Source organism: Canis lupus, chromosome 5 (genome assembly GCF_011100685.1).
Source record: "Canis lupus familiaris isolate Mischka breed German Shepherd chromosome 5, alternate assembly UU_Cfam_GSD_1.0, whole genome shotgun sequence".
In the NCBI taxonomy this organism is placed as follows: domain Eukaryota; kingdom Metazoa; phylum Chordata; class Mammalia; order Carnivora; family Canidae; genus Canis; species Canis lupus.
In genome coordinates, this window is record NC_049226.1 from 80,365,563 (window position 1) to 80,392,343 (window position 26,781).

General features: G+C 47.9%; 2 protein-coding genes and 1 pseudogene across 2 annotated transcripts in view; 1 reads left to right on the top strand and 2 right to left on the bottom strand.

Annotated features, from left to right (window-relative positions):
• Positions 1 to 230: 230 nt before the first annotated feature.
• PSMD7 (proteasome 26S subunit, non-ATPase 7) lies at positions 231 to 8,872 on the top strand. The gene is made up of 7 exons (XM_038538468.1): positions 231 to 408; positions 2,676 to 2,767; positions 3,587 to 3,679; positions 4,382 to 4,479; positions 5,251 to 5,331; positions 7,186 to 7,277; positions 7,921 to 8,872. Exons 1-7 carry the CDS (start codon positions 335 to 337, stop codon positions 8,363 to 8,365), a joined length of 975 nt encoding a protein of 324 aa, XP_038394396.1. The 5' UTR covers positions 231 to 334; the 3' UTR covers positions 8,366 to 8,872.
• An 11,141-nt stretch (positions 8,873 to 20,013) lies between these two features.
• Positions 20,014 to 20,164, bottom strand: LOC119872090 (annotated as a pseudogene).
• Positions 20,165 to 21,038: 874 nt separating this feature from the next.
• Positions 21,039 to 26,781, bottom strand: part of WWP2 (WW domain containing E3 ubiquitin protein ligase 2) — a 120,500-nt gene continuing 114,757 nt past the window's right edge. The window contains exons 17-23 of the mRNA NM_001284474.1: positions 26,354 to 26,487; positions 25,892 to 26,032; positions 25,152 to 25,272; positions 24,701 to 24,805; positions 23,693 to 23,789; positions 23,461 to 23,533; positions 21,039 to 23,013 (exon numbers count right to left, since the gene is read on the bottom strand). Coding sequence (NP_001271403.1) covers positions 22,914 to 23,013; positions 23,461 to 23,533; positions 23,693 to 23,789; positions 24,701 to 24,805; positions 25,152 to 25,272; positions 25,892 to 26,032; positions 26,354 to 26,487 — 771 coding nt within the window. The 3' untranslated portion in view covers positions 21,039 to 22,913. The remainder of the gene's footprint in view (positions 23,014 to 23,460; positions 23,534 to 23,692; positions 23,790 to 24,700; positions 24,806 to 25,151; positions 25,273 to 25,891; positions 26,033 to 26,353; positions 26,488 to 26,781) is intronic.

Here is a 26,781-nt window from a genome sequence, read left to right on the forward strand (position 1 = left end):
GCAGCCGCTGCGGGTGCCGGTGCAGGGCCCACACCAGGAGGTCGACCTTTGTCAGTCTCCGCGGCCCCTCGAGCTTCCAAGTCCCGGGCAGCTCGCGGCGACTCGCCCGGGGCGGGGCCCGGCTTCCTCCGGCCTCCCGCCTCCTCAAGATGGCAGCAGGCGCGAAAACCCGGGGCGGCGCGCGCGGCACTCTGGGAGCGGAAGTGGGGAGGCCCCGCGGCGGCGGCCGGGCCGGAAGGGGCGGGGCCGGGCCTGGAGCGTCCGCGAGAGCCGCGGCGGCTGCCGGAGTGTGCGGGTCGCGAGGGCTGAGGCCTGGCGGGCGGGGTGCGTCGCGATGCCGGAGCTGGCGGTGCAGAAGGTGGTCGTTCACCCCCTGGTGCTGCTCAGTGTGGTGGATCACTTCAACCGGTGAGCGCGGGCGCGGGCGGCCTCCCGGGATCGCCGCTGCTGAGTCACGGGCAGGCTGGGCCGGGGTGGGCAGCGACTCGCCCGCGGCCGGGACCACTCACGGGTCGCGAAGCCTAAATCCCAGGCTCGTCCCGGCCCCGGCCCCGGCCCCGGCCGGCAGTCCGCAGCCCGCAGCCCGGACTGGCCGTGCCGTTTGCCCACGTCGGTGCGCCGCCGCTGTAGGGGCGCGGAGGGCGGGGCCGCGGGGGGCGCCTCCGTTTGGCCCCGGTGCCCCCGTCACCTCGTGGGCGCCTCCGTGCCGCTGGAGGCTGTCCCCGGCCTTCCGGCCTCGGCGCCCAGAACGGGCTCCCTTGGCAGGGCCGTGGCGTCTGAGCAGGACTCGCTCGCCTTTGATGGTGACCTGAAATCGACACTGGGTGCCAAGCCCCTTCTTTTAAAAATGAGAGCGTTAGTAGGTTTGGGCATTAATGAAGAAGCTGGAACGTCCCGCGAGGGTTTCTTGCGCCTTCCCTTCCCTTGTCTTGGAGCCGTTCTTCCCGCTGGACCTGTTACACGTGTTCATAACTTTTACAAGGTAATTGCTCCGATTGGCAAGTGTAAAGACCCGCTGGGGAGCGTCTGCTGTAAAGTCGGTCGTGAAGTGCCGGTTCCCCTGCAGCTTGCCTTGGACGACCCACTCACTGAACCAGAGCTAATAAAACCGGACTCCGTGGGGTTCGGGGTCCCCAGCTTTGTAGAGCCCTCAGCCTACGGGACAGGCGTGCGTTCCCACTGTCCCGCCGGCACTCCTTCCTCCCACAGGGTACTGGACGTGCCACTGGGACAGGCTCCCTCTCACTTCTATCCAGGGGACGGAGTGCAGACACCCGCTGCTAGCTGCGGTGTCGTAATAACACATGTCGGGTTTGTTTTGTTTTTTTTTTTTTAAGATTTTTTATTTATTTACTCATGAGAGAGAGAGAGAAAGAGGCAGAGACACAGGCAGAGGGAGAAGCAGGCCCCATCCCATGCAGGGAGGCCGATGTGGGACTTGATCCCAGGACTCCAGGATCACGCCCTGGGCCGAAGGCAGCACTAAAGTGCTGGGCCACCCTGGCTGCCCAGATGTAGGGATTGTTTTTGTTGTTGTTGTTGTTGTTGTTGTTGTTTAAACCCAGTCAGATTTTTGTAGACCAAAAGAAAAGCACGTGAGTGTGGAAGTTTCCTTTGAAGTGTGGAAATTCGGTGTATAAGATTTCCCCAAAAATCAGAACCACCAGGGATACAGAATCCTTCACTCTGACCCAAATCCCAAATTCAGTGAGCATTTATAGATTTCCCAGACCAGATGTTTAGGAAAACATTACAGTGAAACCAGTGACTGTTAAGGAACTCAGGTTCGTTTCACGGTGGCCTGTGTCTTTCGTTTGAACGTAGGGTTCTAGTGTGCTCTGTGTCTCACGTCCGCTAGTGCTTAGGGGAGAATTCTACATGACGGTCCATGAAATGAGATTGTGTAAGTGAAACACTTGGCAGCTCCTGAGGACAGAAGTCACTGAGGAGGTTTGACAAGTAGGTAGAAATTCCGAAGCAAACCCTTTCTCACTCCTCCAGCCATCCTGTCAGTGTGATCAGTCACCAGCTCACTTCTGATCCTGCCTGGTGAAGCCATTCGGAGACCACAGAGGGTACACGCCTACCTCGGCGTCAGAACCCACTTTCTGAGCCCCTAGATGGTTCAGAGAAGTAGGACTTGTGGTGGGGCTTGTCTGCGTGGAATAGATACCCCAGAGAACACCTGGCAAGCCAGCCCATGAACGTCGTCTGCTTTAGCATCTTTATCTCTGATGATATTTAAGGATACAGAAGATGGGGAAAGTTTGAAGGAGAAAAGTGCAAAAGAAAAAGTTAAAAGTGGCAGCATAACTTAAATATACTTTGCAAACACCAACCAAATAGCATTTTAAAACTCTTAAGCCCTGCGGGGGGGTGGGGGGTGTCCATTTTCTCCATTTTAAGGTTCTAGAAAGTTTGACATTTTTCCAAGCATGTGTTTCTTGGAGTCAACAGTGTAAATACTGCCGATGTACAAAGTTGGTGAGTTACCCATTGTATTTATTAGAATTTAATATTAAGGACTGACCTGACACTATTACATTGGTTTAGTGGGATTAGTTCCCAGGTAAGTGGAGTTGTATCTGTACCATTGATATTTCGTATTGAGTGTCTAATTGTTGGCTCCATGTCTCTGTGTGCCTATCAGACTGACTTTCTGCTTTCTCCTTCAGAATAGGCAAGGTTGGAAACCAGAAGCGCGTTGTCGGTGTGCTTTTGGGGTCATGGCAAAAGAAGGTACTCGACGTATCCAACAGTTTTGCAGGTACAAGACAAATCTTACATTGTTCTACACCTGGCTTAAAATGTCAATTATCTTTAAAATTAATAAAAGAGACTTTTGTGATTTCCATTTTTACTACAACCCAGAAATTCTCTGTCAGAATTGCTGAAGTATAGGAAGGAAGCTAAAAGTTACTCACTAAACTGAAGAGTAAATATTTTAAATTTGCAGGCCATATGGTCTCCATTACAAGTGCTCAGCCCTGTATTGTAGCAGCAAAACTACTATAGACAATGTGTTGACAAAAGGGTAACTGTATTCTAGCAAAAGTTTATAAAACCAGTCAGCTCTGATGTCGTTTATAAATCCCTGCACTAAACTATTAACCAGTTACGGGTTGGCAGGGGGAGATGGAGACCATTACCTTTTCCTCGGTGTCATGAACCTTTACAAAAATGTGTCCGTGTATTTTATGGTTAAAGTAAAACAAAGAACAAAATAATTGCCCTAGAGTGAACTCTAGACTAGAGGTCACAAACTCCAAAATCTGAAAGGACCAAACAGTAATGTTATTTGTCAAAGGGAAATAATTAGGAAGTGATGGGGCTGGTAGCAAACTGACGGGCGTGTGTCCATTTTAAAGGGGGAAACTTCATCTGGCTCTAGCCAGTTGTTGCCAGATCTTCAATTTCAAGAGAAGCTGGAAGTCTGGATTTTTATATGAAATCTCCCAGTTTTTAATGAGTGCAACTCAAAGATAATTTTAATACCATGCTGTACAAACCGCTTAGGTGGATCAGATGTGGCATGGCGTCTCCTATCTAGCACCCTAAACTGAATCTTATTTTTCTTTTTCTTTAGTCCCTTTTGATGAAGATGACAAAGATGATTCTGTCTGGTTTTTAGACCATGATTATTTGGAAAACATGTATGGAATGTTTAAGAAGGTCAATGGTATGTCTTGATGTTTTGTTTTTTAAGAAGGCATTGTGGCATTGATTTATTTGTGTATTTGTGTGTGTGCGTGCATGCGCAGGTACATGCCCTGGTGTCTTTCCATTTCTCAGTATTCCCTTCTCTTTGTTTAATGTCAAGGGCTTTGACCTAGCTGCACTTAAGACCAGTGGCAGTAGAGGAATGAGATAGAATAAATGACAAACAAGAGTAGCAATTTAAGGCCAGCTAGACCTACTTAGGTTTTAGATCTGGCCCTCTGTAGCAGAAAAGTGAAGAACTATCAAAATCCACCTGCCTCTAAAGCTTAAGTACCATCAAGGTAAATGTATCTCTGTCACATGTGTTATTTTCATTTTATTTCATTGCTTTAGAAATGTTTATTCCCACAACAGTCACAGTTCCGATCTCTGTGACATAGACTTACATTCATTTATATGTTGCCTTGGAATTATGTTCTAGTATCGTGTGTGACTAGTCTAAACTAGTCTGAGATACCGATATCTCTGGATTTCCCTGCTTATTTTCTGAGAATTTTGTTTTTCAGTTTTAGATTTCACAAGTATGTCAGGGCTGAAAATAGATGTCTAGAATTTTGAAAAAGGTAGAGAACATAAGGATTAGAGTTCTTAACCACCCTTTTTGAGGGAATTCTATAGATCTTCATGTAACCGTTCAAATTCACTAATGTTTTCCTTCCAGCCAGAGAAAGAATAGTTGGGTGGTACCACACAGGCCCTAAACTACACAAGAATGACATCGCCATTAACGAACTCATGAAAAGATACTGCCCTAACTCAGTAAGTATACTTTATCTTTAAAACTCTTGAGTGAGGGGAATCCCTGAGTGGCTCAGCAGTTAATCATGTGCCTTTGGCCCAGGGTGTGATCCTGGAGACCCGGGATCGAGTCCCACGTCGTGCTCCCTGCATAGAGCTGGCTTCTCCCTCTGCCTTTCTCTCTCTCTCTCTCTCTCTCTCTCTCTCTCTCTCTCAAATAAATAAATAAATAATCTTTAAAAAATAATAATAATAAAAATAAAACTCTTGAGTGATATCCAACTGGCTTATATAAGCATCCTAGGAAGGATTCGAGTAGCTTATCATTTCACTGCTTTTTCTCTAAACTGCTTGTGTTAATTGGTAGTGTTATGTATAGTACACGGTGACCCAAAATATTTAGTAAATAGCAGTAAACGTTTGCTAAGTGCTTCATCCTCTCAATAGCTATATGGGGTTCGTTCTCCTCCTTACAAGGAAATGGAGGTTCAGAATTGTTAGTAAGGTCTCATACATTTTGGCGCCAGGATCAAACCGTTGGTTGTCTTGATTCTGACTTCCTCATGCTTGATAACCACACTATACTCTCTCTCAGCTTGTTAATGGATGGGGGTGAAGAGCAGAGCAGATGGTGGGATCACATGAAATGTAGACTCATTTTTGCTGAAAATTCCAGCTCTTGTCTAATTGAATGAATGAAATAGCTTCAGTAATCATCATCAGAAACACAGCTGTGATTTTCCCTTCTGTGCTTGGTATGAGGTGGTGTGGTAAGGTGTGTTTTTCTCCCAGGTACTGGTCATCATTGATGTGAAGCCAAAGGACCTGGGACTGCCCACAGAAGCATATATTTCAGTGGAAGAAGTCCATGATGTAAGTCCTCTTGCTATGAGCCAACAAGATTAGATCCGCTGCTTACTGGAGAATTTGAATATTGTGTTGTTTTTAAGTCAACAAATCTTCTCTCTCTAACAAAGAGTAGGTTGCTGATTTTTGTCAACAGTTTGATATTATGTTCCCCCCCCCCTTGGGTTTTTAAATCCTCAAATTTTAGAAATCAAGAGGACCACAGAAATCTAAAATCCCCTTTTACACATGAAATCGAGACTCAAAGTCATCATATGATTGCCCAGAGATGTTTATAGCAAAGTAAATGCAGAGCCTGGTGAGCTTAATCTAATGCACTTTCCACTGTTTAGCTCCCCTGTGCCAGCATTCCTTTCTCCTTGAAACTTTTCTTTTCCTATAGCTGAGACAGAAGTTTTCAAATAGAGTGAGTCAGAGCTGCCTGGAGCCAGATGGCAAGACCCATCTGTGTGATTTGACACCTGAGTACTCAGCTCTACAGCATCCAGTACCTGCTGTGTGCTTTGGGAGTAGACATGAAGAGGTGCCGAATTTAGCTTTTCTCTGTTTCCAGGAAAACTAATTTCAGATTCTAGGGTAGCATTTGATGTGAAAATAGATGTGTGTTTTGTTCTGACCTTAAAGTTTTGCACTTGAGCTCAGTCTTGAATTTCCAAAGTCAAAAGTCTGAGAGAGATAAAAATGAAAGTCTTTGGATTTAGATATGTAGACTTTATCCTTATATTCAGTTTTTAAATCAGGAAAAAATTTTTATGTTAACTCCTGCAAATATTGTTTGCACAGAGTTTTGTCCACCTGTTTCTTTTTGCCTTGCCACCAGGAAGCTTAGATCAAAATTTATTTCCTTGTTACAGTAAGACTTTTAATACAGTTTAATACAGTTTTTTATGTTAATTTTACCCTGCCTTTTTCAAGAAGGAATCCGAGGCTCCTGTACACACACACACACACACACACACACACACACACACACATACACATAAAGCAAGATTTTAAATATGGGACAGAAGGGACATGAAGGCCACAATATAAGATGAAGCCAAGGGAAAATGAGCACCTGAAAAGGCATGCTGTGAGGACCTGACCATTCTAGCATACAACGTCAAGAGGAAAATGATATTTGCAGGATTCACACTGTCCTGGAAAAGTAATAACTGCTAACATACATACCTCTTAGTATAAGTTAACTGACTTTACCAAGGTCTCACAGCTCCCTTGTACATGGCAGAGCCAGGCTTGGAACCCAGGCGGTCTGGCTACAGCGTCTATCCTCACTGCTGTGCTGTCCTGCCTTGCAGACGTCTTATAGACATTACAGATGTGCAGCCTCTTCTAGCACAAGAGCTGAGGAAAGTTGCTCCTGAATCCCATCGAGAAGTCACTAGGTGATATAGTGAACCGTATCCTTGGATGGACCCTTTGATTCATTCAGGCCACCAGAAAGCTGGTTTTTCTGACTGTACTGTTTTGGTGCTCTGGCATCATTTGATCTAAAGGACAGTAGGTGGTTAAAAGATTATCTGACTTGAGCTTGCCTCCCATACAGGTATTCTATGTACTGCCAATTCTAGAAAGAAGTATATCCTTTAAAAATCAACCTAATCGAGACCTCAAGTGTCCATCCCCACAGTGGGCATAAGGGATTATCAGGATTTTCCTCAAACACTGAACAGGGCCACTGCAGTGGCCATTTAGAAGGCTGAGCTTTCAAAGCAAACCTTACCCGTTTCTGCTGGCACACAGGAAGCCTAGTAATTCACCATGAGGTGATTCGACTGAAAACACGGGAGCCACGCTGTTAAAGGAACATGTACCAGCGTGTTTGTAAGTAAATAACTATAATTGAGCCTCCTCTCCCAGGATGGAACGCCAACCTCAAAAACATTTGAGCATGTGACCAGTGAGATTGGAGCGGAGGAAGCCGAGGAAGTTGGAGTCGAGCACTTGTTACGGTGAGCCTTAAGATAGCATCAGGACCATAAGTGGCCCCAGAGGCTCTATCAGGAGTGGAGAGATCTGGGTGCCAGGCCTGGGTCATTTCTGGAGCGTCCTAAGTTAGAATTTGTGACCATGGGCAGTGTGGCCGGTGACAGGAATGCGTGTGGGAAGGAAATGCAGGTGCATGTCCTGTGTATGCCATTTTCACTGAAAAGAAGCTACATGTCAGGATGGGCTTTTAAGATACCATAACCCTGACTTAGTTTGAAAGGGTCACAGTTTTTCTGAGGTAAGATTCCTTCCATTCAGAAAGATAGTCCTGATTGATGTACGCTTCTCACCACACCGTATGATGCAGGTAGGGAAATGACACTCTTCTCAAGAGCAAGGAAATTGAAATAGATAGCTTTTCCTTAAATGAAAATGGTTTCGTTTTAGTTCTCTTTTTTTGAAATCTACCCTGTGATGAGAAAGATGAAATACATGCCTCCAAATAAAAACAAAACCAAGGCAGTTTATAAAATGATGAAGTAACATTCTTCTGAAAACTGGTCCCTCCCCCACAAAGCGGCAGGTTTGCCTAGCTTTTTGCAAACCTGGATGATAATCCAATACACTGACGCTTTCTCCCACCTTTCTTCTTGTGGGTGATCACAGAGACATCAAAGACACTACGGTGGGCACTCTTTCACAGAGGATTACAAACCAGGTCCATGGTTTGAAGGGACTAAACTCCAAGCTTCTGGACATCAGGAGCTACCTGGAGAAAGTGGCCACGGGCAAGCTGCCCATCAACCATCAGATCATCTACCAGCTACAGGATGTCTTCAACCTGCTGCCGGACGTCAGCCTCCAGGAGTTTGTCAAGGCCTTTTACCTGAAGACCAATGACCAGATGGTAGTGGTGTACTTGGCCTCACTGATCCGTTCTGTGGTCGCCCTGCACAACCTCATCAACAACAAAATCGCCAACCGTGATGCAGAGAAGAAAGAAGGGCAGGAAAAAGAAGAGAGCAAAAAGGATAGAAAAGATGACAAAGAGAAGGAGAAGGAGAAGGAAAAGGGTGACAGCAAGAAAGAAGAGAAAAAGGAGAAAAAATAAAACCTGTAGCTTTTTAATTTGTAAATTAAAATCTTATAAACGAACTCAGTGTGCCACTTGAGGGTTCTTTTTATTTTAAGTGCTTGTTGAAAAGCTGTACCGCTGAGAACTCTGGCCCAGGTCCCTCTTGCTGTGGCAGAGAAGCAAGTGGACAGGGCCTGAGACCATACCTTCAGGGCCACTGAGGCTGCTGGGGTGGGGGATATGAGAGCTCAGGCTGCAGGCCCTGCGAGAAGAGTGAAGGGAATGTAAACATTATTGGTCCTCTTCACTCTTCTACCTATATAACTGGAAGTTGAATTTTCCCAATCTCACAAGACTCTTGGGGTTGGTTATTGGCAATCTGCAAAACCGCAAAAGGGAATGCATGAATTCCATAAGCCTTAGAACGCCCTGAGTTCTGAGTCATTGAACTCTGTACCCATAGCCCTGGCACCCTCAGGGCTCAGGATCCAGCTCCATTTATTGTTTACCTTTCAAGACACAATTAAATGACTTGGTTTTTAAGCCTGTGTTCTAGTCGTTTTTGATTCTGGGAGTGACAGTCGTTTTCAGAAGCAGCCAAGACTTAGTTTTTCATTGAAGCTGCCTTACAGAATTAGGCTTGGAATCTTTCGTGGAAGAGAGACTGACTCTTTCCTTTAAGAACAGCCTGATGGTGAGAAGAGCTCTCAACTGAGCCCAGAAGACCTGGGTTTGTGCCTCAGGTTTGTCATCTGTGAAATCTCTAGACTAGGTTTTCATAAAGGACACAATGCAGTAGGTCTAGGTACAACAGACCCCAAGGTTAGTTCCGAGGATGGAACAGTTTTCCCAAAATAAATGCTCAGGGCTCAGCACAAACAAATACTTAGTCATTTGACCTACAGTAGTTGCTCAGATAATTTCCTCTCTTGAGCAGATGGCACCTAAGAGTTCTCTAATGCACCAAATGGATTATCAATGTGCAAAAATTTAAGAATATAAAATGGCACTAAAACTAAGTCAGTTGAATCTCAGAAACCACTGAAGTCCTAATGTCTCAAAGTTTACCAGAAATGTCAATTTTTTTTCCAAAGAGCTAATTAGTGGAAATTGGAAACTTGACAGTATGATGTATAAATAAGCTTTTATTCTACTTAATAGAAGCATGCCAACATAAGGGCTTACTTCAAGGTCCATGAAGATTTGGACATAAAATGGGATGGTCATGGAAAAACTGGAGAACCAACTTTTACTTGTATTTCCAGTCAAAACCAGGGTTGTTGCAGCTAACTGAATAAAAGAAATGTTAACAGTCAAAGCATGAGATACATTTAAAACCACAGGAGTGCTGAAGAAGCTTTTGAGATTTGATAACATTTCAAGCATACTGATGTGAGAAAAGTAACCTGGAACATTAACTCTGCAGCAAATGGGCAGGAAAGAGCCAGGATGTGTCTGAGGCTAGTAGGGGAATGAGGAAAATGTCATCCCAAGGAGTGCGTCATTTATGTAAGGGTCAGGGGGCAATTAGAGACCACACAAGATTTAGATCCACTTTTAGTAGTATAATCTGCACTCAAAACTTTCCAGGGTCTGGTAACAACAATGCCACACACTTTTAAGTTTAACACCACTTCATAAAATGCAAAGTTTGTTAAGCATCTAAGACCATGGGAATACCCAGGTCTTGTTATATGTAATAGTTCAGGCACAAATGGGCAGAATTGACTTCTACCTTTTTTTTTTTTAACTAATCCCCCAACATGGGACTCGAACTCACAGCCCTGAGATCAAGAGTCATGCTCTACCAACTGAGCCAGCCGAATGCCCCACACTGAATTCTACTTTTCTAACAGGATCCTCGATTTCTTAGAAAAACACTTTGTAGCCTGTAGCTTAGGCTTATTTCTAAGGCAAAATTTATACCCTCTATAAGAGCGACCTTCATAAAGTTGTTAATGAAGTCTTGCTTATACAAATAGCATCTGAGTTCACTGCAAAACCCATGACCCTCACTTGAAATAAAGCCTTGTGTTTGTATACCCTGGCAGTCTCAAGATGAGATTTCTAAACTATGTGTGTTGTTTTGAAAACACTAAAAAAGGGATGCCTGGGTGGCTCAGTGGTTGAGTGTCTGCCTTCAGCTCAGGTTGTGATCCTGAGATCCGGGATCGAGTCCCACATTAGGCTCCCTGCATGGAGCCTGCTTCTCCCTGTGCCTCTCTCTGTCTCTCTCTCTCTCTCTCTCTCTCGTAAATATATAAATCTTTAAAAATAAATAAATAAATAAATAAACAGGTCCTGGAAAAAGTCTGCTCCAAAGCCTGGATCCTGTATCTGTAGCTGTAACATTACCGTCACTTCCAACACTTCAGACCACCTTGTTAGAGTCAGGCTGCTCTCCTACACACGTTACAGAGGATGGTATTTGTGCCTTACTAATTTTGTGAGAAAACTAGCATCAGAAATAACAATGAACTTTTAAGTTAGTTATCCTTAATGTAAAGATGGAAATTATCAGGAGCACCAGGGTGGCTCAGTTGGTTGAGCATCTGCCTTCGGTTCAGGTCGTGATCCTGGGGTCCTGGGATTGAGTCCCACATTAGGCTCCCTGCATGGAGCCTGCTTCTCCCTCTCCCTCTGACTCTCTCTCTCTCTGTCTGTCTCTCATGAATAAATAATAAAATCTTTTTTAAAAAAGATGGGAATTATCAAAGTGGAACAACTTTGGGCCAGCTAATTAAATGTTCTTTAATTATGCTCAGCCCTCCAATCACTAAAGAGACAAAAGAGAAGTAACTCTTAAGGAGCTACCATATTACTTCTCCAATATGCTAGATGCAGAGTAAATCTTTTCCAGCAGGAAACAGCAACCTTGGGATGGCAATCCAATTTCTGGAAGACCCTGCAGCTATGAGAACTCAGCCATATACAGTTTTTCTCACTTCAAACAAAAGACTGAATGCAGGCCTTCATAAAAGAGTGAAATTAGGGTTGTTTGTTAAACTACAACACACTAAGAAAACTACTTCATCTGCCCCTGTTCCCAGAAATGGGGAGGATCTGGGGTATGCTTCAAAGGCAAGGAAACATTTGACTTATGTGACACACAAGAGCAGATTTTTTACAGCTTTCCTAAACCAATTCATTCCAAGTTATTATACGTAATATAGGCAAGTACTGATTTGCATATATATTGCATAAGTACTTTATGCTATTCAACTCCGTATTATCAATGGTAGCCTGGGAGCTACACAGAATTCAGATCTATCAAAAAATAATATTCTTGTTGGGGGAGTAGGTAGGAAGTGACTCAAAGAGCAGGGAAATGGAAGTGGGGAAAGAATATAGAGGAAAAGAAAGGAAGAGGAGATCAGGGAAGTTCATGTTTCCAGGGTCTAAACCCAGAGAAACCGCTTTCTCCGCACTCCTCTTTGGAGCCAGTCTATTCTTCGACACTAGAGGGCGCCATTGACTAGCCTCGTCTCCCGGCCAGAGCTGCCTTGGTGGCCAGGTCAGGACGGGACTGGGAACCTGGCCCAGAGTTGCTTACCCTCATTTCTGCTTTGGGCTGCAACCATCCAGACAAGATTTTGAAAGAATCTGGAGAGTGCATGAGTGCAAAAAGATGGGGTCAGTTTGCCACACCTCCACCTCTGCTCTTCTCCACCCACCCTACTGTGTGGGCAATGAATACAGTTTTCTCAGCTCGGCAGATCGCTTATGCTTTGATTTTCCTCACTGCTGATACCACACCTGATTTCTTTAAAGACCATATTCAGTGGTGTGCTGGTAAGAGTGAAACAACTAGTTCTCCAAAAAGGGGGGGGGGGGAAACAGCAGGGTTTTTTAATGTGTAGCCTTGGCCAATTTCCCTGGTGTAAATACTCCCACCATGGCTTGATTGCAAGATCCTGGCATTTGTTGGGAAGATCTCAAGATGCACAGCAGCACGGCATTACAGAGTATTACCTAAATACGGATAGAATAGACAAAAATAACTTCAAGAACACACATGATAGTAAAATGTAGTAACTCGGATATGATGTATTTTGAGTATGACCTTTTTAAATTTTTTTAAGATTTTTTAATTTATTTATGATAGACAGAGAGGCAGAGGGAGAAGCAGGCTCCATGCCGGGAGCCCAATGCGGAACTCGATCCCGGGACTCCAGGATCGCGCCCTGGGCCAAAGGCAGGCGCTAAACCGCTGAGCCACCCAGGGATCCCGAGTATGACCTTTTTAGATATAATTTACTTCAATAAAAATTTAAACAACTTACCTACTGCATTAGACTCTAGGAATCTGTTTTTAAGATGCCCTCCGGTGGTTTCTGTACATGTGGAAGTGGGAGAACCTTTAATACAGACAAATCTATCCATTTCTTGCCTATTGTCAGCACCCCAGGGATCATGTTTAAGAAGTCCTTTCTCAGCTCTGGGGCACCTGGGTGGCTCCATTAGTTAAGCATCTGCTTCAGCTCAGGTCATGATCTCAGGGTCCTGGGATCAAGCCCCACGTGGGGCTACCTGCACAGTGAGGAGTCTGCTTGAGGATTCTCTCCCTCTGCCCCTCTCTGGGTTCTCTTTTTCCCTAAGTAAATAAATAAAATAAGAAAAAAAAAGTCCTTTCCCAGCTCAAGACTTCTCATACACACACGTCTATTACACTCCACAAAGTGTTTTCCTTCACAGCTTAGGACCTATGTCAACTTCTATCTATATGGTACAGCTAACATCTGATCACTAACAACATAATTACCTACTCGTTTAACCAAAGTAACCAGCTAACGTCTTTACTTCATCTCTTATCCCTTCCTTTCTTATTTTCAACCCTGTCTTTATCCCTACCTTTTACCCCTCAGGATATAAACACTCCGTTCTCTCCCATCTCCACATACACACACCCCTCCATCCTGGTTAACTTCATTCAGCAAATAGCCATCTCTGCTCCCTTATCTTCTGAGCATTTTTCAAATCTTACACAGTCCAGCTTTTGTCCCCACCGTGCCACTTTAGCCTGCACTGAAGTCACCAATAGCTTCCACTTGACCCAACCAGTTGGCCCCTGTCAGCCTGACCTCACTTGACCTCACTTGACCTGATCTCTGGAGGCTTTTCTCCCTGCACTCATCCTGCTTCTCTTGGACCCTCATGGGCCCCTTTTGCTCTAGTTTTCTCTGAAGCTTCATCCTACTTGACCTATCAGTTACATATTTTTAAAAAGTCTCAACCCATATGATGCTTCTAATTCCAAAACTTGTTCCTCCTTAGTCCATATCCTGGCTAGTCACCCACTCGCCCAGAGCTCAGAAGTCCTACTGGTCCTGCTCACCTTCAGCCTCTGCTTTCAGCCACCTGCTGGGCCTACCAACCACCTGATGGCTGCCCTTTGTATTTCCCCGCGCGGTCCAGACCTTCATCTACCTTTTCTGCTGCTAAGTTTGCCTACCTGCAATTTCTGCATACTTTCTCATCTTCCTTTTCCATATTCTATCCTCATGCCAGAGTTAGCTTGGCTAGACGGTGAATTTGGGCTGGAGAGGGTTGCATGAATCTTACTCCTCAGCTCATAGCTATCATCATCTTTTAAGGCCCCTCTCACTTGAACTATTTTTACCTTCATCCTGATTTCCACTATAGTTCCAGCCCCCCCTCACACAGACATATACACAAGTGAACAAGTGATAGAGGCTTATATGTGTTGAGTAAATGTCCTTTTTTTTTTTTTTTTTTTTTTGAGTAAATGTCCTTATATATGGGATGGATTGTGGAAGAACATGCAGTCTAATTTTGTAAATATGCATTTTAAATTCCATATATGATATTTCCCTTTCAATCTCATTCTTTCCTACCCTTTTAAAATTCAAAACAATACTGGGGCACCTGGGTGGCTCAGTCAGTTGAGCGTCTGACACTTGATTTTGGCTCAGGTCATAATCTCAGGGTTGTGAGATCAGGCCCTGCATCAGGCTCCACACATGGTGAGATCCACCCTGATCTGCCAACCTCATTCACACTGTTCCTGCTTATTCTCCTCCATCAGTATTTAGCCACACCAGACTTCTACCCACTTTTAGAACATGCCAGTCTCCCAATCAGGCTACTGTACCTGACAGGCCCGACCCCGGACGTGGCTCTTTGCTTGACTGGCTCCTCCCCAGCTTTCAGGTGTCCAGGCTGAAACGCCTGTTTTGAGATGCTTTCCCTAAGGTCCTATCTAAAGTAGACTCTTGCTCCCACTTCCCCACACTATTCTCTGTCATATTTATCCAGGGTACAGCCTGGTGACTACATTTAATAATACCGTATTGTATACTTGAAAGTTGCTAAGAGAGTGGATCTTAAATGCCCTACCACAACACAGCCTTAAGTGTCCTCAACAATGAAAACAAAATGGTAATTAAATGAGGTGATGGATGTGTTAACTAACCTTATTGTGATAACCAATTTGCAATATATACGTCTATCAAATCATCATCTTGTATACCTTAAACTTACACAATACTCTGTGTCAATTATATCTCAATAAAGCTGGGGGGGGGGAAGTACTTATTGAGGGGCTTCCCAGACCCCAAGGCAGACAGCTGATGCACCAGGGGTGTGTGCCCTGTTGGAGAGCAGGGACAGGGTAAGAGTCCAAGTTTAATGCATGAGCTGCTTCTCCCCACCCCATACACCCTATACTTTAGCCATTATGAAGCAATGACAAGGAGTTAGCAAGCGACCATGACTATAAAATCCAAATGATCAAGGGTGAAATGAACTCCCTCACAGAAGAAACAATGCTTTCACATCCACCCAGATGCTCACGTGGAGAACCCTATAGAGGAGGAAGATGTGCCACTTGAGCCATTCTCAGCGGGAGTCCTGGAGCTGCAGAGGGCATCCTTCATGCTAGTACACTGCTGTAATGGTACCACCTATCTTGCTGCTCGCCCTGTAATTACAGAGGAAACAGACCCCAAATTGTCCTGGAGAGATTGGACATGACTCTTGCCAAGTGGGTTTGGCTGGAGGCCCAGATCAGCACTAATGGCATCCCAAGGCAGAGTGCCACAGTCACAGGCTGGGCCAGACCCAAGGCCTCTGAGACCATTGGTGCTGCTGGGCAAGTGATGTCAGGCTGTGGACTGGGGGCAGGGACTGAAATGATTCCGCCTTCACAGGATTTGCTTTCCTCTCATAAAGGAAGAAGAGCAATACTGGTACCTTTCTGCCTATGTTCCTGGTTAGTGTGAGATTTTTGATCTACATATAATCTTCATGCTCTGGCTCTTTGATTTACTGAGAATCATGGCCACATTCAGAGCCCAGAACACGGAAGAGATGCTAATCCAAGGACATTGAATCTGACCGAGGAGGGTGTATTAGTTATCTATTGCTGTGTAACAAATTGTCACAGAATTTAGTAGCTGAAACAACACACATTATGATCTCAGTTTCTGCGGATCAGGAGCCCTAGCACAGCTTGGCTGGGTTCTCTGTTCTGGGACGCTCTCAGGCTGCAATCATGGTGTCACTTGGGCTGCAGTCATCTTAAGGTTCTAAGCACATATGGTCGTTGGCAGGATTTAATTCCTCGTGGGCTGTTAGACTGAGGGCCTCAGTCCCTTGCCCCATGGGTCTCTCCAACTCGAAAGTTCATCAAAGTGCACAAGTGGAGAGGGCAATGGAGAGTCAGCTAGCAAGGAGGAGGTCAAATCCTTTGTAATTCAATCACGGAAGTGACACCCAAAACCTTGGCCTTGATCTACTGGCAAAAAGCAAATCACTAGCCCAGTACCACTCAAGGAGAGGGGATTAACCCACTAGGGTGTGAATACCAGGAAGAGGTCCTAAGGGGGCCCCCTAAGAAGTCTGTCTTCCTGGGGGTGCTTGAGTGGCTCAGTCACTTAAGTGTCAGCCTTCTGCTCAGGTCATGATCCCAGGATCCTGGGATCAACCCCCACTTTAAGCCCCACATGGAGCCCCATGTCAGGCTCCCTGCTGGGGGGGGGGGGGAGCCTGCTTCTCCCTCTCCCTCTGCCCCTCCCCCTGTTCATGTGTACTTGGAGCTCGCTCTCTCACTCTCTAATAAATTTTTTTTAAAAAAGAAGAAATCTTCCTTCCACTGATAGGAATAAGAATCACCAGAGTAATCTGCAACAAGCTACAGGGGGTTTATTTTTTAAATTTCAGCACTTAATTGTCTTAAAATGAAGATAATGTTAATAGAAAATGCAGAAATAAAACATTTGTCCTGTTTATAAACAGGACTATCTTCTTGGCTTTGGAGATAGCAAAACAAAACAAAGCAAACCCCAAGCATTAGGAACCAAATCAGTGCTCTTAGAGAGGTAAGGCATAATGGGTTTAACTGTGGCCAAATAGCAAAAATCCCATTGTAATTGACATGTACTTATCATTGCCTCCTACCAAGACTCCATTAAAATGATAGCAAATGAATGTAAAAGGTTTCCCATTTTTCCCTGGTCATTAAGGCCCAATTTGACAGAGAGAGCACCTGAGGTAGAAAAGAGAATTCAACAAATTTCTAGAAGGAAAGCAGAAGGTGCCTGCAGCAGGGTCTCCAGCCAAGATCAGTGTGGAAGGGGTTTAGCCAAGGAGATCTAGTGAGCCAGGAAAGACTGGGACCTGAGAGAGGTTGGAATTAGTGCCAGAGAGGTAAACAGGGACAGATTAGATGACAGTCAAGTCCCCTTTGGGACCCCCGTGCAGATTGCCAGCTGCAAGCTACCCCCTCCTCTGCCCACCCTGGCAGGTCTATCAAGGGAAAGGAAGTTAATTGAGATGGCAGGTTTACCATCTCTTAGCATCCTCCAGCCTCAAAATGACAGTGAAGAAAGCTTTATAAAAGTCTTTCTGCACAAGGGCAAAGAGAAGATAAGAGGATTCAGTGATTGGGCAAGGATGTTCAACAAAGTGTTAAAAAAGTGGAAAGCAGGTGGAGAACTAAAACTTCTAGCTAAGCAGAAGTTTTAACCTAAAGCACTGCAGAGGGAGATGCAGAGACATGCAAAGTCCCCAAAGAGACTCCACACTTGGGCGCTGCAGGAGGACAGGAAGAGCACAACAGAGGTAGTTAAAAGCAGTGTCTATATGGAACGGTGGGACACCCAGGTCCCTACCCCCAGCCACAGAGCCTGGCTATCTCCCCTCTGCCAGCTGCAGGAGACCAGGCTGAGGGGAGGTGCCAGAGAGCCAGAAAAGGTCAAGTCAGGGGCCAGGGCTCTGGGAACCTAGGATCCTTCCTTCTCCTGATCCCCAGGGAACCTACAGGCAGGTGTACCATGGCTCAGGTATATCCTTGCCCTCAGGTGGGGAACAGAGCATTCCTCTCTGGAGGAAATGATCACCCCAGAGAAAAGACACTTGAGCAATGACATTTATGGCCTCCGTGAAAAGGTCCACCTGCCATCTAGTCCCCTTACGGCAAAGACCAACAGGAAAGAGACCACCCAGGAGTGCCTTCTGAAATATGGACAGCCACAAAGATTAGGAAAAGAGTTGTTTTCTCACTGTGTGTGTGCTCTTTCCTAATGGTGTTGCAGCTGTCTCCTCCTGTCCTGCTGGGGATCCATTCTACAGCCTTATCTTTTGAGTGGCAGTTTGGGCCCTGGCCTGGGATGACCTAGGAATCAAAGCCATAGCCAGGTGCACAGCAGAAGCAGTTTGGCTTTGTTGCAGTTTGCTGGTCGGCCTGCTTTTTATGAAATGGGAGGGAGCAGTGGGCTGCTGCCCAGTGCGTGTCCATACTAGAGCTTATTCAGACCCACTGACCATCACCACCACCACCCCCCCCCCAGCAGCTGAAGTCCCAGCTACCACGGCCAGACCTGAGTGCGGAGGCACACTTGCAGTCTTGTTCAGTGTTTTGCATTTTGTTCTATTTCTGGCCCTTGGAAATCTTTATCTTGTTTTTGAAAAAGCCTTTTGGCTTTCTCTTTTTATTTTTTTTCTTTTTTTATATTTTATGTGTCTTTATTATATGTTTGGAACAGAGAGGTTGGCCAAGTCATGAATTTGCTGTGCCATCTTAATGGGACTCCGTTTGGTTTCTAACACTACTACAAAAAGAATACAGAATAGGTGATTCTGTGTTTGGAGCCATAGAACTGAAGTTGGGAGTAGAATATCACATAGACCATCAAAAACATCCAAAAGAGTGACAAGAGTCAAGCTGAAGAGGCCAAAACTGTGACAAGCATCAATAAGAAAGTAAGGATTAGTCACTAGAACCAGCTGAATCAGAGCTAGACCCCGAATCCGTGACGTTCAAATGGTATGGAGAAAAGTGCGCCAAAGAAGTCACCTGCCCTGATCTGACTCTCCTGATGCTTGACTCATAAACATGGACTGCAAAAAAGTGAACTAGACCGTGGCACTTCAATCAACCTCAGAATCAGGGGGACTGGATAAGTAAAAGGATATTAAAATCCTAGATTCACAAGGCAGACCAAAGGGAAACAAGCTGGGGTGATAATAACTCCGGGCACTTACTCAATTTTCTTGCTGATGCCGAGTTTGGCTCAAGAACCAAGAGAGCTTGCTCTCTGTAAGCATACCTCTAGACAGAGACACAGGTCTTCAGGGTTTTTCTGGAAGAGTGATATGAGCCCCAATATCTTTGCCCAATCACTGCATCCTCTTATCTTCTCTTTGCCCTTGTGCAGTGGGATAGTGAGCACTGAGACTCTAGATCCAGTGAGGTCCCACCTTATGTAAAGTCTTAATGACACCTGGGAGATCCATTGGAGATCTTGAATGACAAAGGAAGTCATATCAGATCTTTCCTTCCAAAATCATCTTCTATAGCTTTGCCTAATTATATCCAGAACTTATGACATCGAGTTGGGGTAGGTGGGCCTCTCTGCCTGCCTATTCCTACTTGAAACACTTCACAATAAGAAAAAGAAATTGAAGATATAATAAAAGCAAAGAGAGGTAATTAGAACCTCTGAGGGTAAAAGACTGTATGGGGAAGAAACAGTTGTATTATGTTATTTAGTTATGGAGCAAACAATATTTATATAGTCATAGTAATAGAGATGGGTTTTGTTGTTTTCCGCTTTTTGAATAAACCTTTAGAAAAAGTACAGATGATTTCATTATAATTACACAATACAATGTTAAAAAAAAACTTGATTGTATAGAAGTGAAAAGACAGCTGCCTGAAGAAAAAGGAGGGAATGCAGATGGAGAGCCAGAGGGACAGCCGGGTGCAGTACAGCTCAGATGCGGTTCAGAGTGGGATGGCAAGGGATTCTGCCCATCTGCCCATTGCTGCGGCTAGTAAAACAGGAGCCTCTCTGAGGGCCGTGGGGTAGACTGTTGGGGGTTTTAAAGTTCAAACTGGAAGGGTACAAAAGAAACCAGCAAACTGGCTTCTAGCAGGCGATCAGAGTGGCCGAGGAATAAGAGTAAGCAGCCTTCACTATATCTTTCACTCTATCTTTGAATTTTAAGACTTTTTAAAATTTTTAAGTTAAAGTAAAGGCAGATCATCAACAACTGTACTTTCAGGACTGCCCCCTCCTGGGAGGGCAGCACTGGTGCACAAGCTGAAGCTTCACAGCCAAGAGCAAACTGCTGGACACAACTGTAATACCCCTTGGGGTAGGAGATGGGTGTATTACAGGAACCATACTTCGTAATATCACAGTCATTAAAGAATCATTCAGACCTATGTTGAGGAAGATGGAAAGGTTTCCCGAAAATTTTGTTGAATGAGACAAGTGAGTTGCTCAGTATAAGATCCTATTTTTGGTGTATTAGCAATAATCACGCCTCAGATAAACCTCATTGGCTACGATGCTGCCACTGTGCAAAGCTCCATTTTTGGTGTATTTAAAAATTCTATGTATATATGATTTGCAAGCGCACACTAAATAGAATGGAAGGGCCGCAGCAAACTTAACAGCAGCGATTTCTGGATAAGTCTAGAAGAACAGTTTCCATTTCAGCACGTCTTTTCTGAATTTATTACAGTATGTCTGCCTAATGTGTAGACTTTTTTCAATAATTTTCTCAAAGCACAGCATTGCTCTGTCAAGTAAAAAAACAAAAACAAAAACAAAAAAACAGCTTTGAAGTGGGGCCATGAATTTATCTAATAAACTCCAGGGAGGAACCACTCTGAACATCTCTGCCTTCCCCTGAGAAGAGGCACAATCAGGACAAGGCTTGGCAAACGTCATTTCCATGTCCTGTGCATCAAGACACCATAGCATGGTGATCCATCCCATCTGAATCCTTAAGTGTTCAAAAAAAGTGGGTGGCAAGACCTTATGTGATGATTTAGCTTGAGATCATAGCATCCCTCTATCATCATGGGACTCAGTAAATGTTTCTCCAATGAACGACTGCCTAGACACTGTCCCCAGGAGCTGGCTTCCAAAACCCACCCAACCTGCAGCCACAGCTGTTCGTATTCTGGCTCCGCAGCGACAACTGTTCATAGACATAGAAAGACTGGCCTGGCGTCCAAAGGGTGCAGTGAGGAAACCCTGACCAAGAGCCACCCCAGAGATCCCTGCACAGGGACTCAGCCAGCCAGAAGTAATATGACTGTCTCAGTTACACATTCCTAAAAGCAGCAAGTCACGGAACTTCCACCCCAATGGGGGCCTGCCTGAAGGGTTTGGGGCACCCAGAGGCCTCTCATCTGAGGACAGCGATTTTGCAGACATCCACGCCAACACCACCCACAGCTGCTGATTGTTTATTGCACGAGAAACTGGCAATACCAAGGCAAGGGGGTTAAGTATCACAAAACCATCTGTCAACCAACCCAGAGCTACCAAAGGACATTCTACACGACACCTCGGTTACATACATGTATGTACACACGCACACACACACATGAACACACTCTGAACAGCCATGAGTCGCGGGTTTCCAGACCCCACACAGCAGCTGGTACCCCAACCCCCCAGTAGTGTGGAATATTGCAGGGAAGCACAGCAAATGACTCGAGGAAAAGAAAAAAGGTTGAGCTCCAGTGAGCTGAGCCACTCAAATCAGCAAATGCAACACAGTGGACACAGGCTCTCCCTCCCTCTGTGGCCCGGGGGTGGGGGGGAGTGGGGGGAAGGAAGGACCAGGATCTGGGGATGTGACACTGCCCTACAGAGGTCAGTGGGCCTGCCTAGGGTCCTAGGAGGCTCAAGCTAGTCTGTCGTCGGTGCTCAGGGCTGGAGCCCGAGGGCCCAGACTGGAGAGCTTGAGCAACCCCTCCAGCATCCCAGAGGAGCATGTTCTGCTTGCCGATCGCCGCACGCCACGGAATGCCCATGTCGGAGGCTGGTGGGAACTCCGTTCTGCTGGTCTCCAAGACCGTCACCTTCCGTGTCCAGATAAAGCCGCCCTTCCAGGCAGGATGGACATGCCCTAGGGTGGCTGGGACACACTGAATTCTCAACAGGAGACTAACGGACCTGCCTGAAGCCTTAAGGGCCACTGGAGAGTGACAGAGTGACAGGGTCACCCACCCCCACATGCTCCATCACTTGGGGCTGCCTAGAAACTACATCTAGCAATGGGAGTTCTCCATCAAAGGTTGGGTGACACCTGGGACCCTCCCCCCCTCCCCTCTGTCAAGGCTTGGAGACTGGGCCACTGGGAGGCTGGGCTGCAGGGCAAGGCCCGCCTGAGCTCCCAGAACTGCTAAGCGGGTTCCTAAGAGGAGCAGCTGTTGGGGAAGTCCTTGGACCACTGGTGCCAGATCCCTCAAGGTCCCAGCGACACCTGGCATACCAGCTCCTGGACACAAAGGGATAGCAGCACACCGACATCAAAACACAAAGTCACCCTACACACAGAATGCTTCGAGTTGATGTGAAAGGGCAAAGAAAGTCTGAGGGGGTTTGTTGTTTCCAAGCCGCTGCCACCCTAGCAGCTGGTACAACACTTTATTTGCAGGAAAGGACAAAGGGTCCCGCACTGAGTGCAGAGATGGGCTTCACCGCTCAGCCTCGGGGGCTGGATCCCCCTGGGACAGGGAGTGGCCGCCCAGACCCAGTGCTCTCTCCGGGTGCGGGAAGACGTCCTCTCCCTCAGACCTCCATCGTATACAGATCACTGGAAAAGTTCTATCAAAAACAGAACGTCCTTGACTGGCAAAGACCCTGGGCCTTCTGGGCCCAGAAGAGCCAGCCTGAGTGGGTGGCCGGGCTCCCTGCTGCCTCACTAGCACACGAGAACCAGGCCTCCTGCAGCAGCCCTGGGCACAGGGCGCCCCCTCACATTCTCATGCTGCCTACGGCTGGTCTGGTCTCGGGGCGGAAGGGGGAAGAGCTGACTGCGAGGGTCAGGCCTCCAGACTCTGCAGTGGGTGACGGGACCAAAGGTGACATGGGGGCTTTATTCCAGACTGCCACCGGTGGGGGGGTGGGGGGAGGCAGACAGGCCTCCTGAGGTCAGGCTCTGCTACCACCAGCCTGAGGACAGTGTGGTCCCACGCACGGCTGCCACCTGGGGCGGTGGGGGGAGCCTCCCGGGAGCTCTGTGGCCACCGGCCTCCCCGGCAGGAAGAACTCATGACTACATGTGCGCCGGGGGGTGTGGGAAGGGGCAGCCTCAGTTACTCCTGTCCAAAGCCCTCAGTCTCCTCGATGGCGTACAGCAGCTTCTCTCGCAGCTGTTCATAGCTCTTGTACGGTGGGAGATCCAGACGGTTGAAACTGTTGAGAGAGGGAAGCAGGACAGTCAGCCCAGGGAGGTCAGGGCTCCCAGCCTGGCTGCCGTGCGGGGAGGGCTCAGAGTCATTCACGTGACTGTGGCTTGACCACAGTGCCAAGGGGCTAGAAGGCAGAGTGGAGCCCTTGAGGGCCCTGTTACGTGAGGCCTTAATGCTTCCTGTCCCTGGACCTCGGGTGGTCAGGAGGCAGGGCAGTAGGAGAAAGGGGGAGGCAGCCCTCTGTTTACCGGAACAGAAACGGTGGAATATTTAATAGCTGGGAAGGCCACGAGGGTGAGGGCGAGCAACTGCTGCCGCAACTCCCAAAAAGCCTCGGGGCGCCTCTTCTCCAACCCCAGGAGGTTGCCAGAGTCCCTGAGGCCGCCCCACCCGCCGGGCTCGTCGGGGCTGTGAGGTTCTGGCCACCTCCCAGAAACACCAAAACGCTCACCACGTGTGGCTCCGGGGCAGCCAGGTTTCCTTGCCAACCTTGTCGATGCAAAACTTCTGTGGTCCGTTGCTCCCTGTATCCGAAGAGAAGCTCTTCATATACAAAGGACGGCCCCTTCGTAGGGCAGGGCCCCGGCTCCACCCACAGGAGCCTCAGGCCTCACCCACTGACTCACCCGAGCCACTGCCCTCAGGCCCACCCTAGGGCGCCAGCAAGGCAAGGGAAGACCTACCAATGAGCTCAGCAAAGCCGCCAACGGGCAGGCGGCAAGTCCCAGTGACGAACTGCAGCAGCCGGATCCTCTTCTCGTTGTCCATCTCCTTTACCACCTAGAACTCCGCCAGTCAGAGCAGAGCCAGGCTACCCACTTGACCCCAAACCTCGCCCTAACCTGTGACTCCCATCAGCCAGGACCCCTCTTTGGGGCTGAGAACACAAAGCCCGGGTTGGGGTCGGGGGCTACAGCCACCAGCCTTGGAAACCCCAAAGCTGCTCCATCTGAGAGGCTGAGTTTGTAGGACATTCCCACCAACCCATGGGACATCTCTGGGGCTCCGGGGCACCCCGAGCCAGGTATTCTTTTCCCAGCCAAGTTCTGCTTTTAAACATATAGTAAGGATGGAAGTGATTGCTTAATGGGTATGGAGTTTCTTTTGGCGGGGAGATGTAATGTTCTGGAATTAGATGGTGGTAATGAAAGACCAATGTGAAAGACCAATGAACCGTAATACCTTAAAATGCTTCACATTGTGAATCTTATGGGATGGGAATTTTGCCTTCAAAAAGAGATTTTTATATACCTTCTCTTTCTCACGTATGCTATACTTCATAAGGGAAACGACAAGATCTCACATTTGGAAGAATCAATTCATTATATCCAGGACTCCGAGCTCATTCAGTTTCTCTGGAGACCAGCACGTGCTGTCCTGTCCCTCCACCCCCAGGCTGGCAGGAAACCACACGGCCTGGTGCTTTCCTTCCCGCACACATCGGCTGACCACTAACACGTCCCGTCAGGTGCACTGGCCACAACCCAGCTGCAACAGCTCTGTTCACCCCAAGGCTGGGTTCCTCTTCTCCTCCCACCAATGGAGGAAAGTGCCAAAGATGAGGGAGGTGACCCCCCAACATGTGTCCAGGAGCCTGGGATCTAATCAGGCCTCTTTCCTGTGGCTGACCACTAAAATATCCCTTCCAAGACCCTTAGCCCAACTCGGCCGGGACGGGTCCCAGGACCTACCTGCCAGAACCACTGGATCTGCTTGCTGTTCTTGGTGTAGTGCCGATAAATAGTGTTCTTTTGCCAGTCGCTCATGTCTATCTCCTGCATGCCGCACAGCATCAGCTGCAGGGGGACAGGTGTCAGCAGCCCCAGGCCCACCCCCTCCCCACAGGTGCACAGCGCCTCACCCACTCACCAGCAGGTGGAATCGCCCCAAACATTTTCATCTATTTCTGCTGGCAGTGGGAGTAATATGGGTGATAGGAGTCTTGAGCATGGACCCCCTCAAAACCAGGACCAGGGGAGGAACAGATTTGAGAGATCAAATCACAACTATCCGCCCTGCCGCCTCCATCCAGAGGGAAGGTGAAGTTTTACTGGCGGGTTTCTGCAGAACCACGGTTTGCCAGCAACGGGCACGACTGCCCCAGAGGCAGAGGCTCAGGGTCCCGGGGACCTCAGCTCTCACCTCCAGCTCTTTCTCATCAAAGTAGCGCAACCACTCCAGGGGGGCCACCTCGTTGAAGCCGTCCAGGAAGGCTTTGGTCTGCTCTTCCACGCCCCGGGTGAAACGCCAGTCGGTCAGCAGCCTAAAACCGAAGGTGCGCTGTCAGGGGAGCCAAGGCCCACTGCTCAGGCACAGCTCGGGCCGGCCACCGGGCCACGGTCACACAGCCGTGAGATATCAGCCCAGAGGCCGCGTGGCACACACCCAGACCCACTCCGCATCGGCCTTGGGAGCAGCCAGGGCAGTGGGAGACAGCTGAACCTCTGACATCCCACCGCTTCCTCCCCATCCCACCACTGCTGACTGAACTTCACAAACGTGGAGGTCAGGAGACTAGACCGAGAGACCTGGAGAAGGCACGTGGGTGAGTTTGCACACAGACACACATGCAAGGATGGGCTCAGACACACGGACACAGAAATCCTCTCTGCCAGAGAAAGGAAAGGGAGATATCGAAGCTTCCTGCCTCTTCAAAGCCCTGCAGTCTTGAAGCCTTGCACGTGGGGGAAAGAGAGCAAACGGCAGCTCTTCCGGGTGGCCAGGGGCTCCGGTCAGCGTGGGACAGGCCGTGGGCAGCCCTCATGTGCCGATGCCACAGGGGCGGCGGCCGTGCCCCTGGTGAAATAGGGGGGGCCTGGCTGGAGCACGCCCCAGGACCGAGGGTGGCTCTGCTCCCGCCCCCTGGCCCCCGGGATACTCACATGATGTACTCTTCCTTGTTCTCCTCTGTCACTCGGATGCTTTCCCCGCCTTCCTTTAGCTCGTGGGTTGTCACCTTGCCCAGGATCTCCATGTCCTGGATGAAGTAGAGCTCCAGACCACACTCTTCCAGGTTGTTCTCTCTGGGGGCACAAGAGACCGAAAGGGAAAACGTCTACCTTAGAAGGGTCTCCCCTCATCCCACTCTGTCAGGTGCATCAGCGCTCAGAGGATGCCAGGACCCGCAGCCTGAATCCAGACAGTGGCCTGGGACCTCCCCCTGACCACGGGGAGAATTCTGGAGCTGTCCCACAGGGAAACCGAGGAGCTGCGTATCTCCACCAGCACTTACACAGCTGGTATGCGCTCAGGGCCACTCCAGCAGAGAAAACACAGGCCAGCGATGCCTCCTCCCCAACCAGAGACCCCTGTCCTCCCAGCACGGCGCGGGGGAGAGGACTCACTTGATCCAGACAATAGAGTTGTAGAATTCGGGGTCGATCGATTCCAGGTCTTTCAGGGTTGGTCTCTTGTTGAGCATTCGCTTATAGAACGGGAGGGTGAAGCCTGTGTCGATGAACTTTCCATGGTACAGAGCCTGCGGAGGAAGAGGCACGCCAAAGGTGTTTGGTCTTCTTAGGACACTGCCCAGGCAGGCTCTTGGATGCTCCACGCCAAAGCCCAACTACCTACCCCTTCTCCCCAAGAGCAACCGTGACCTTGGGACAGACTCTCATCACACCTGCAGACAACAGGGGCAAGCAGAGCCAGCCCACTTAGGAACCCACTGCCTGCCTGGCACGCTTGCCCGCCAGCTCCCTGTTCCAGCAGAGATGTGCCCCACGCTCACAGGCAGCACAACCCCAGGTGGCAGCCCTGACTCACTGACGCT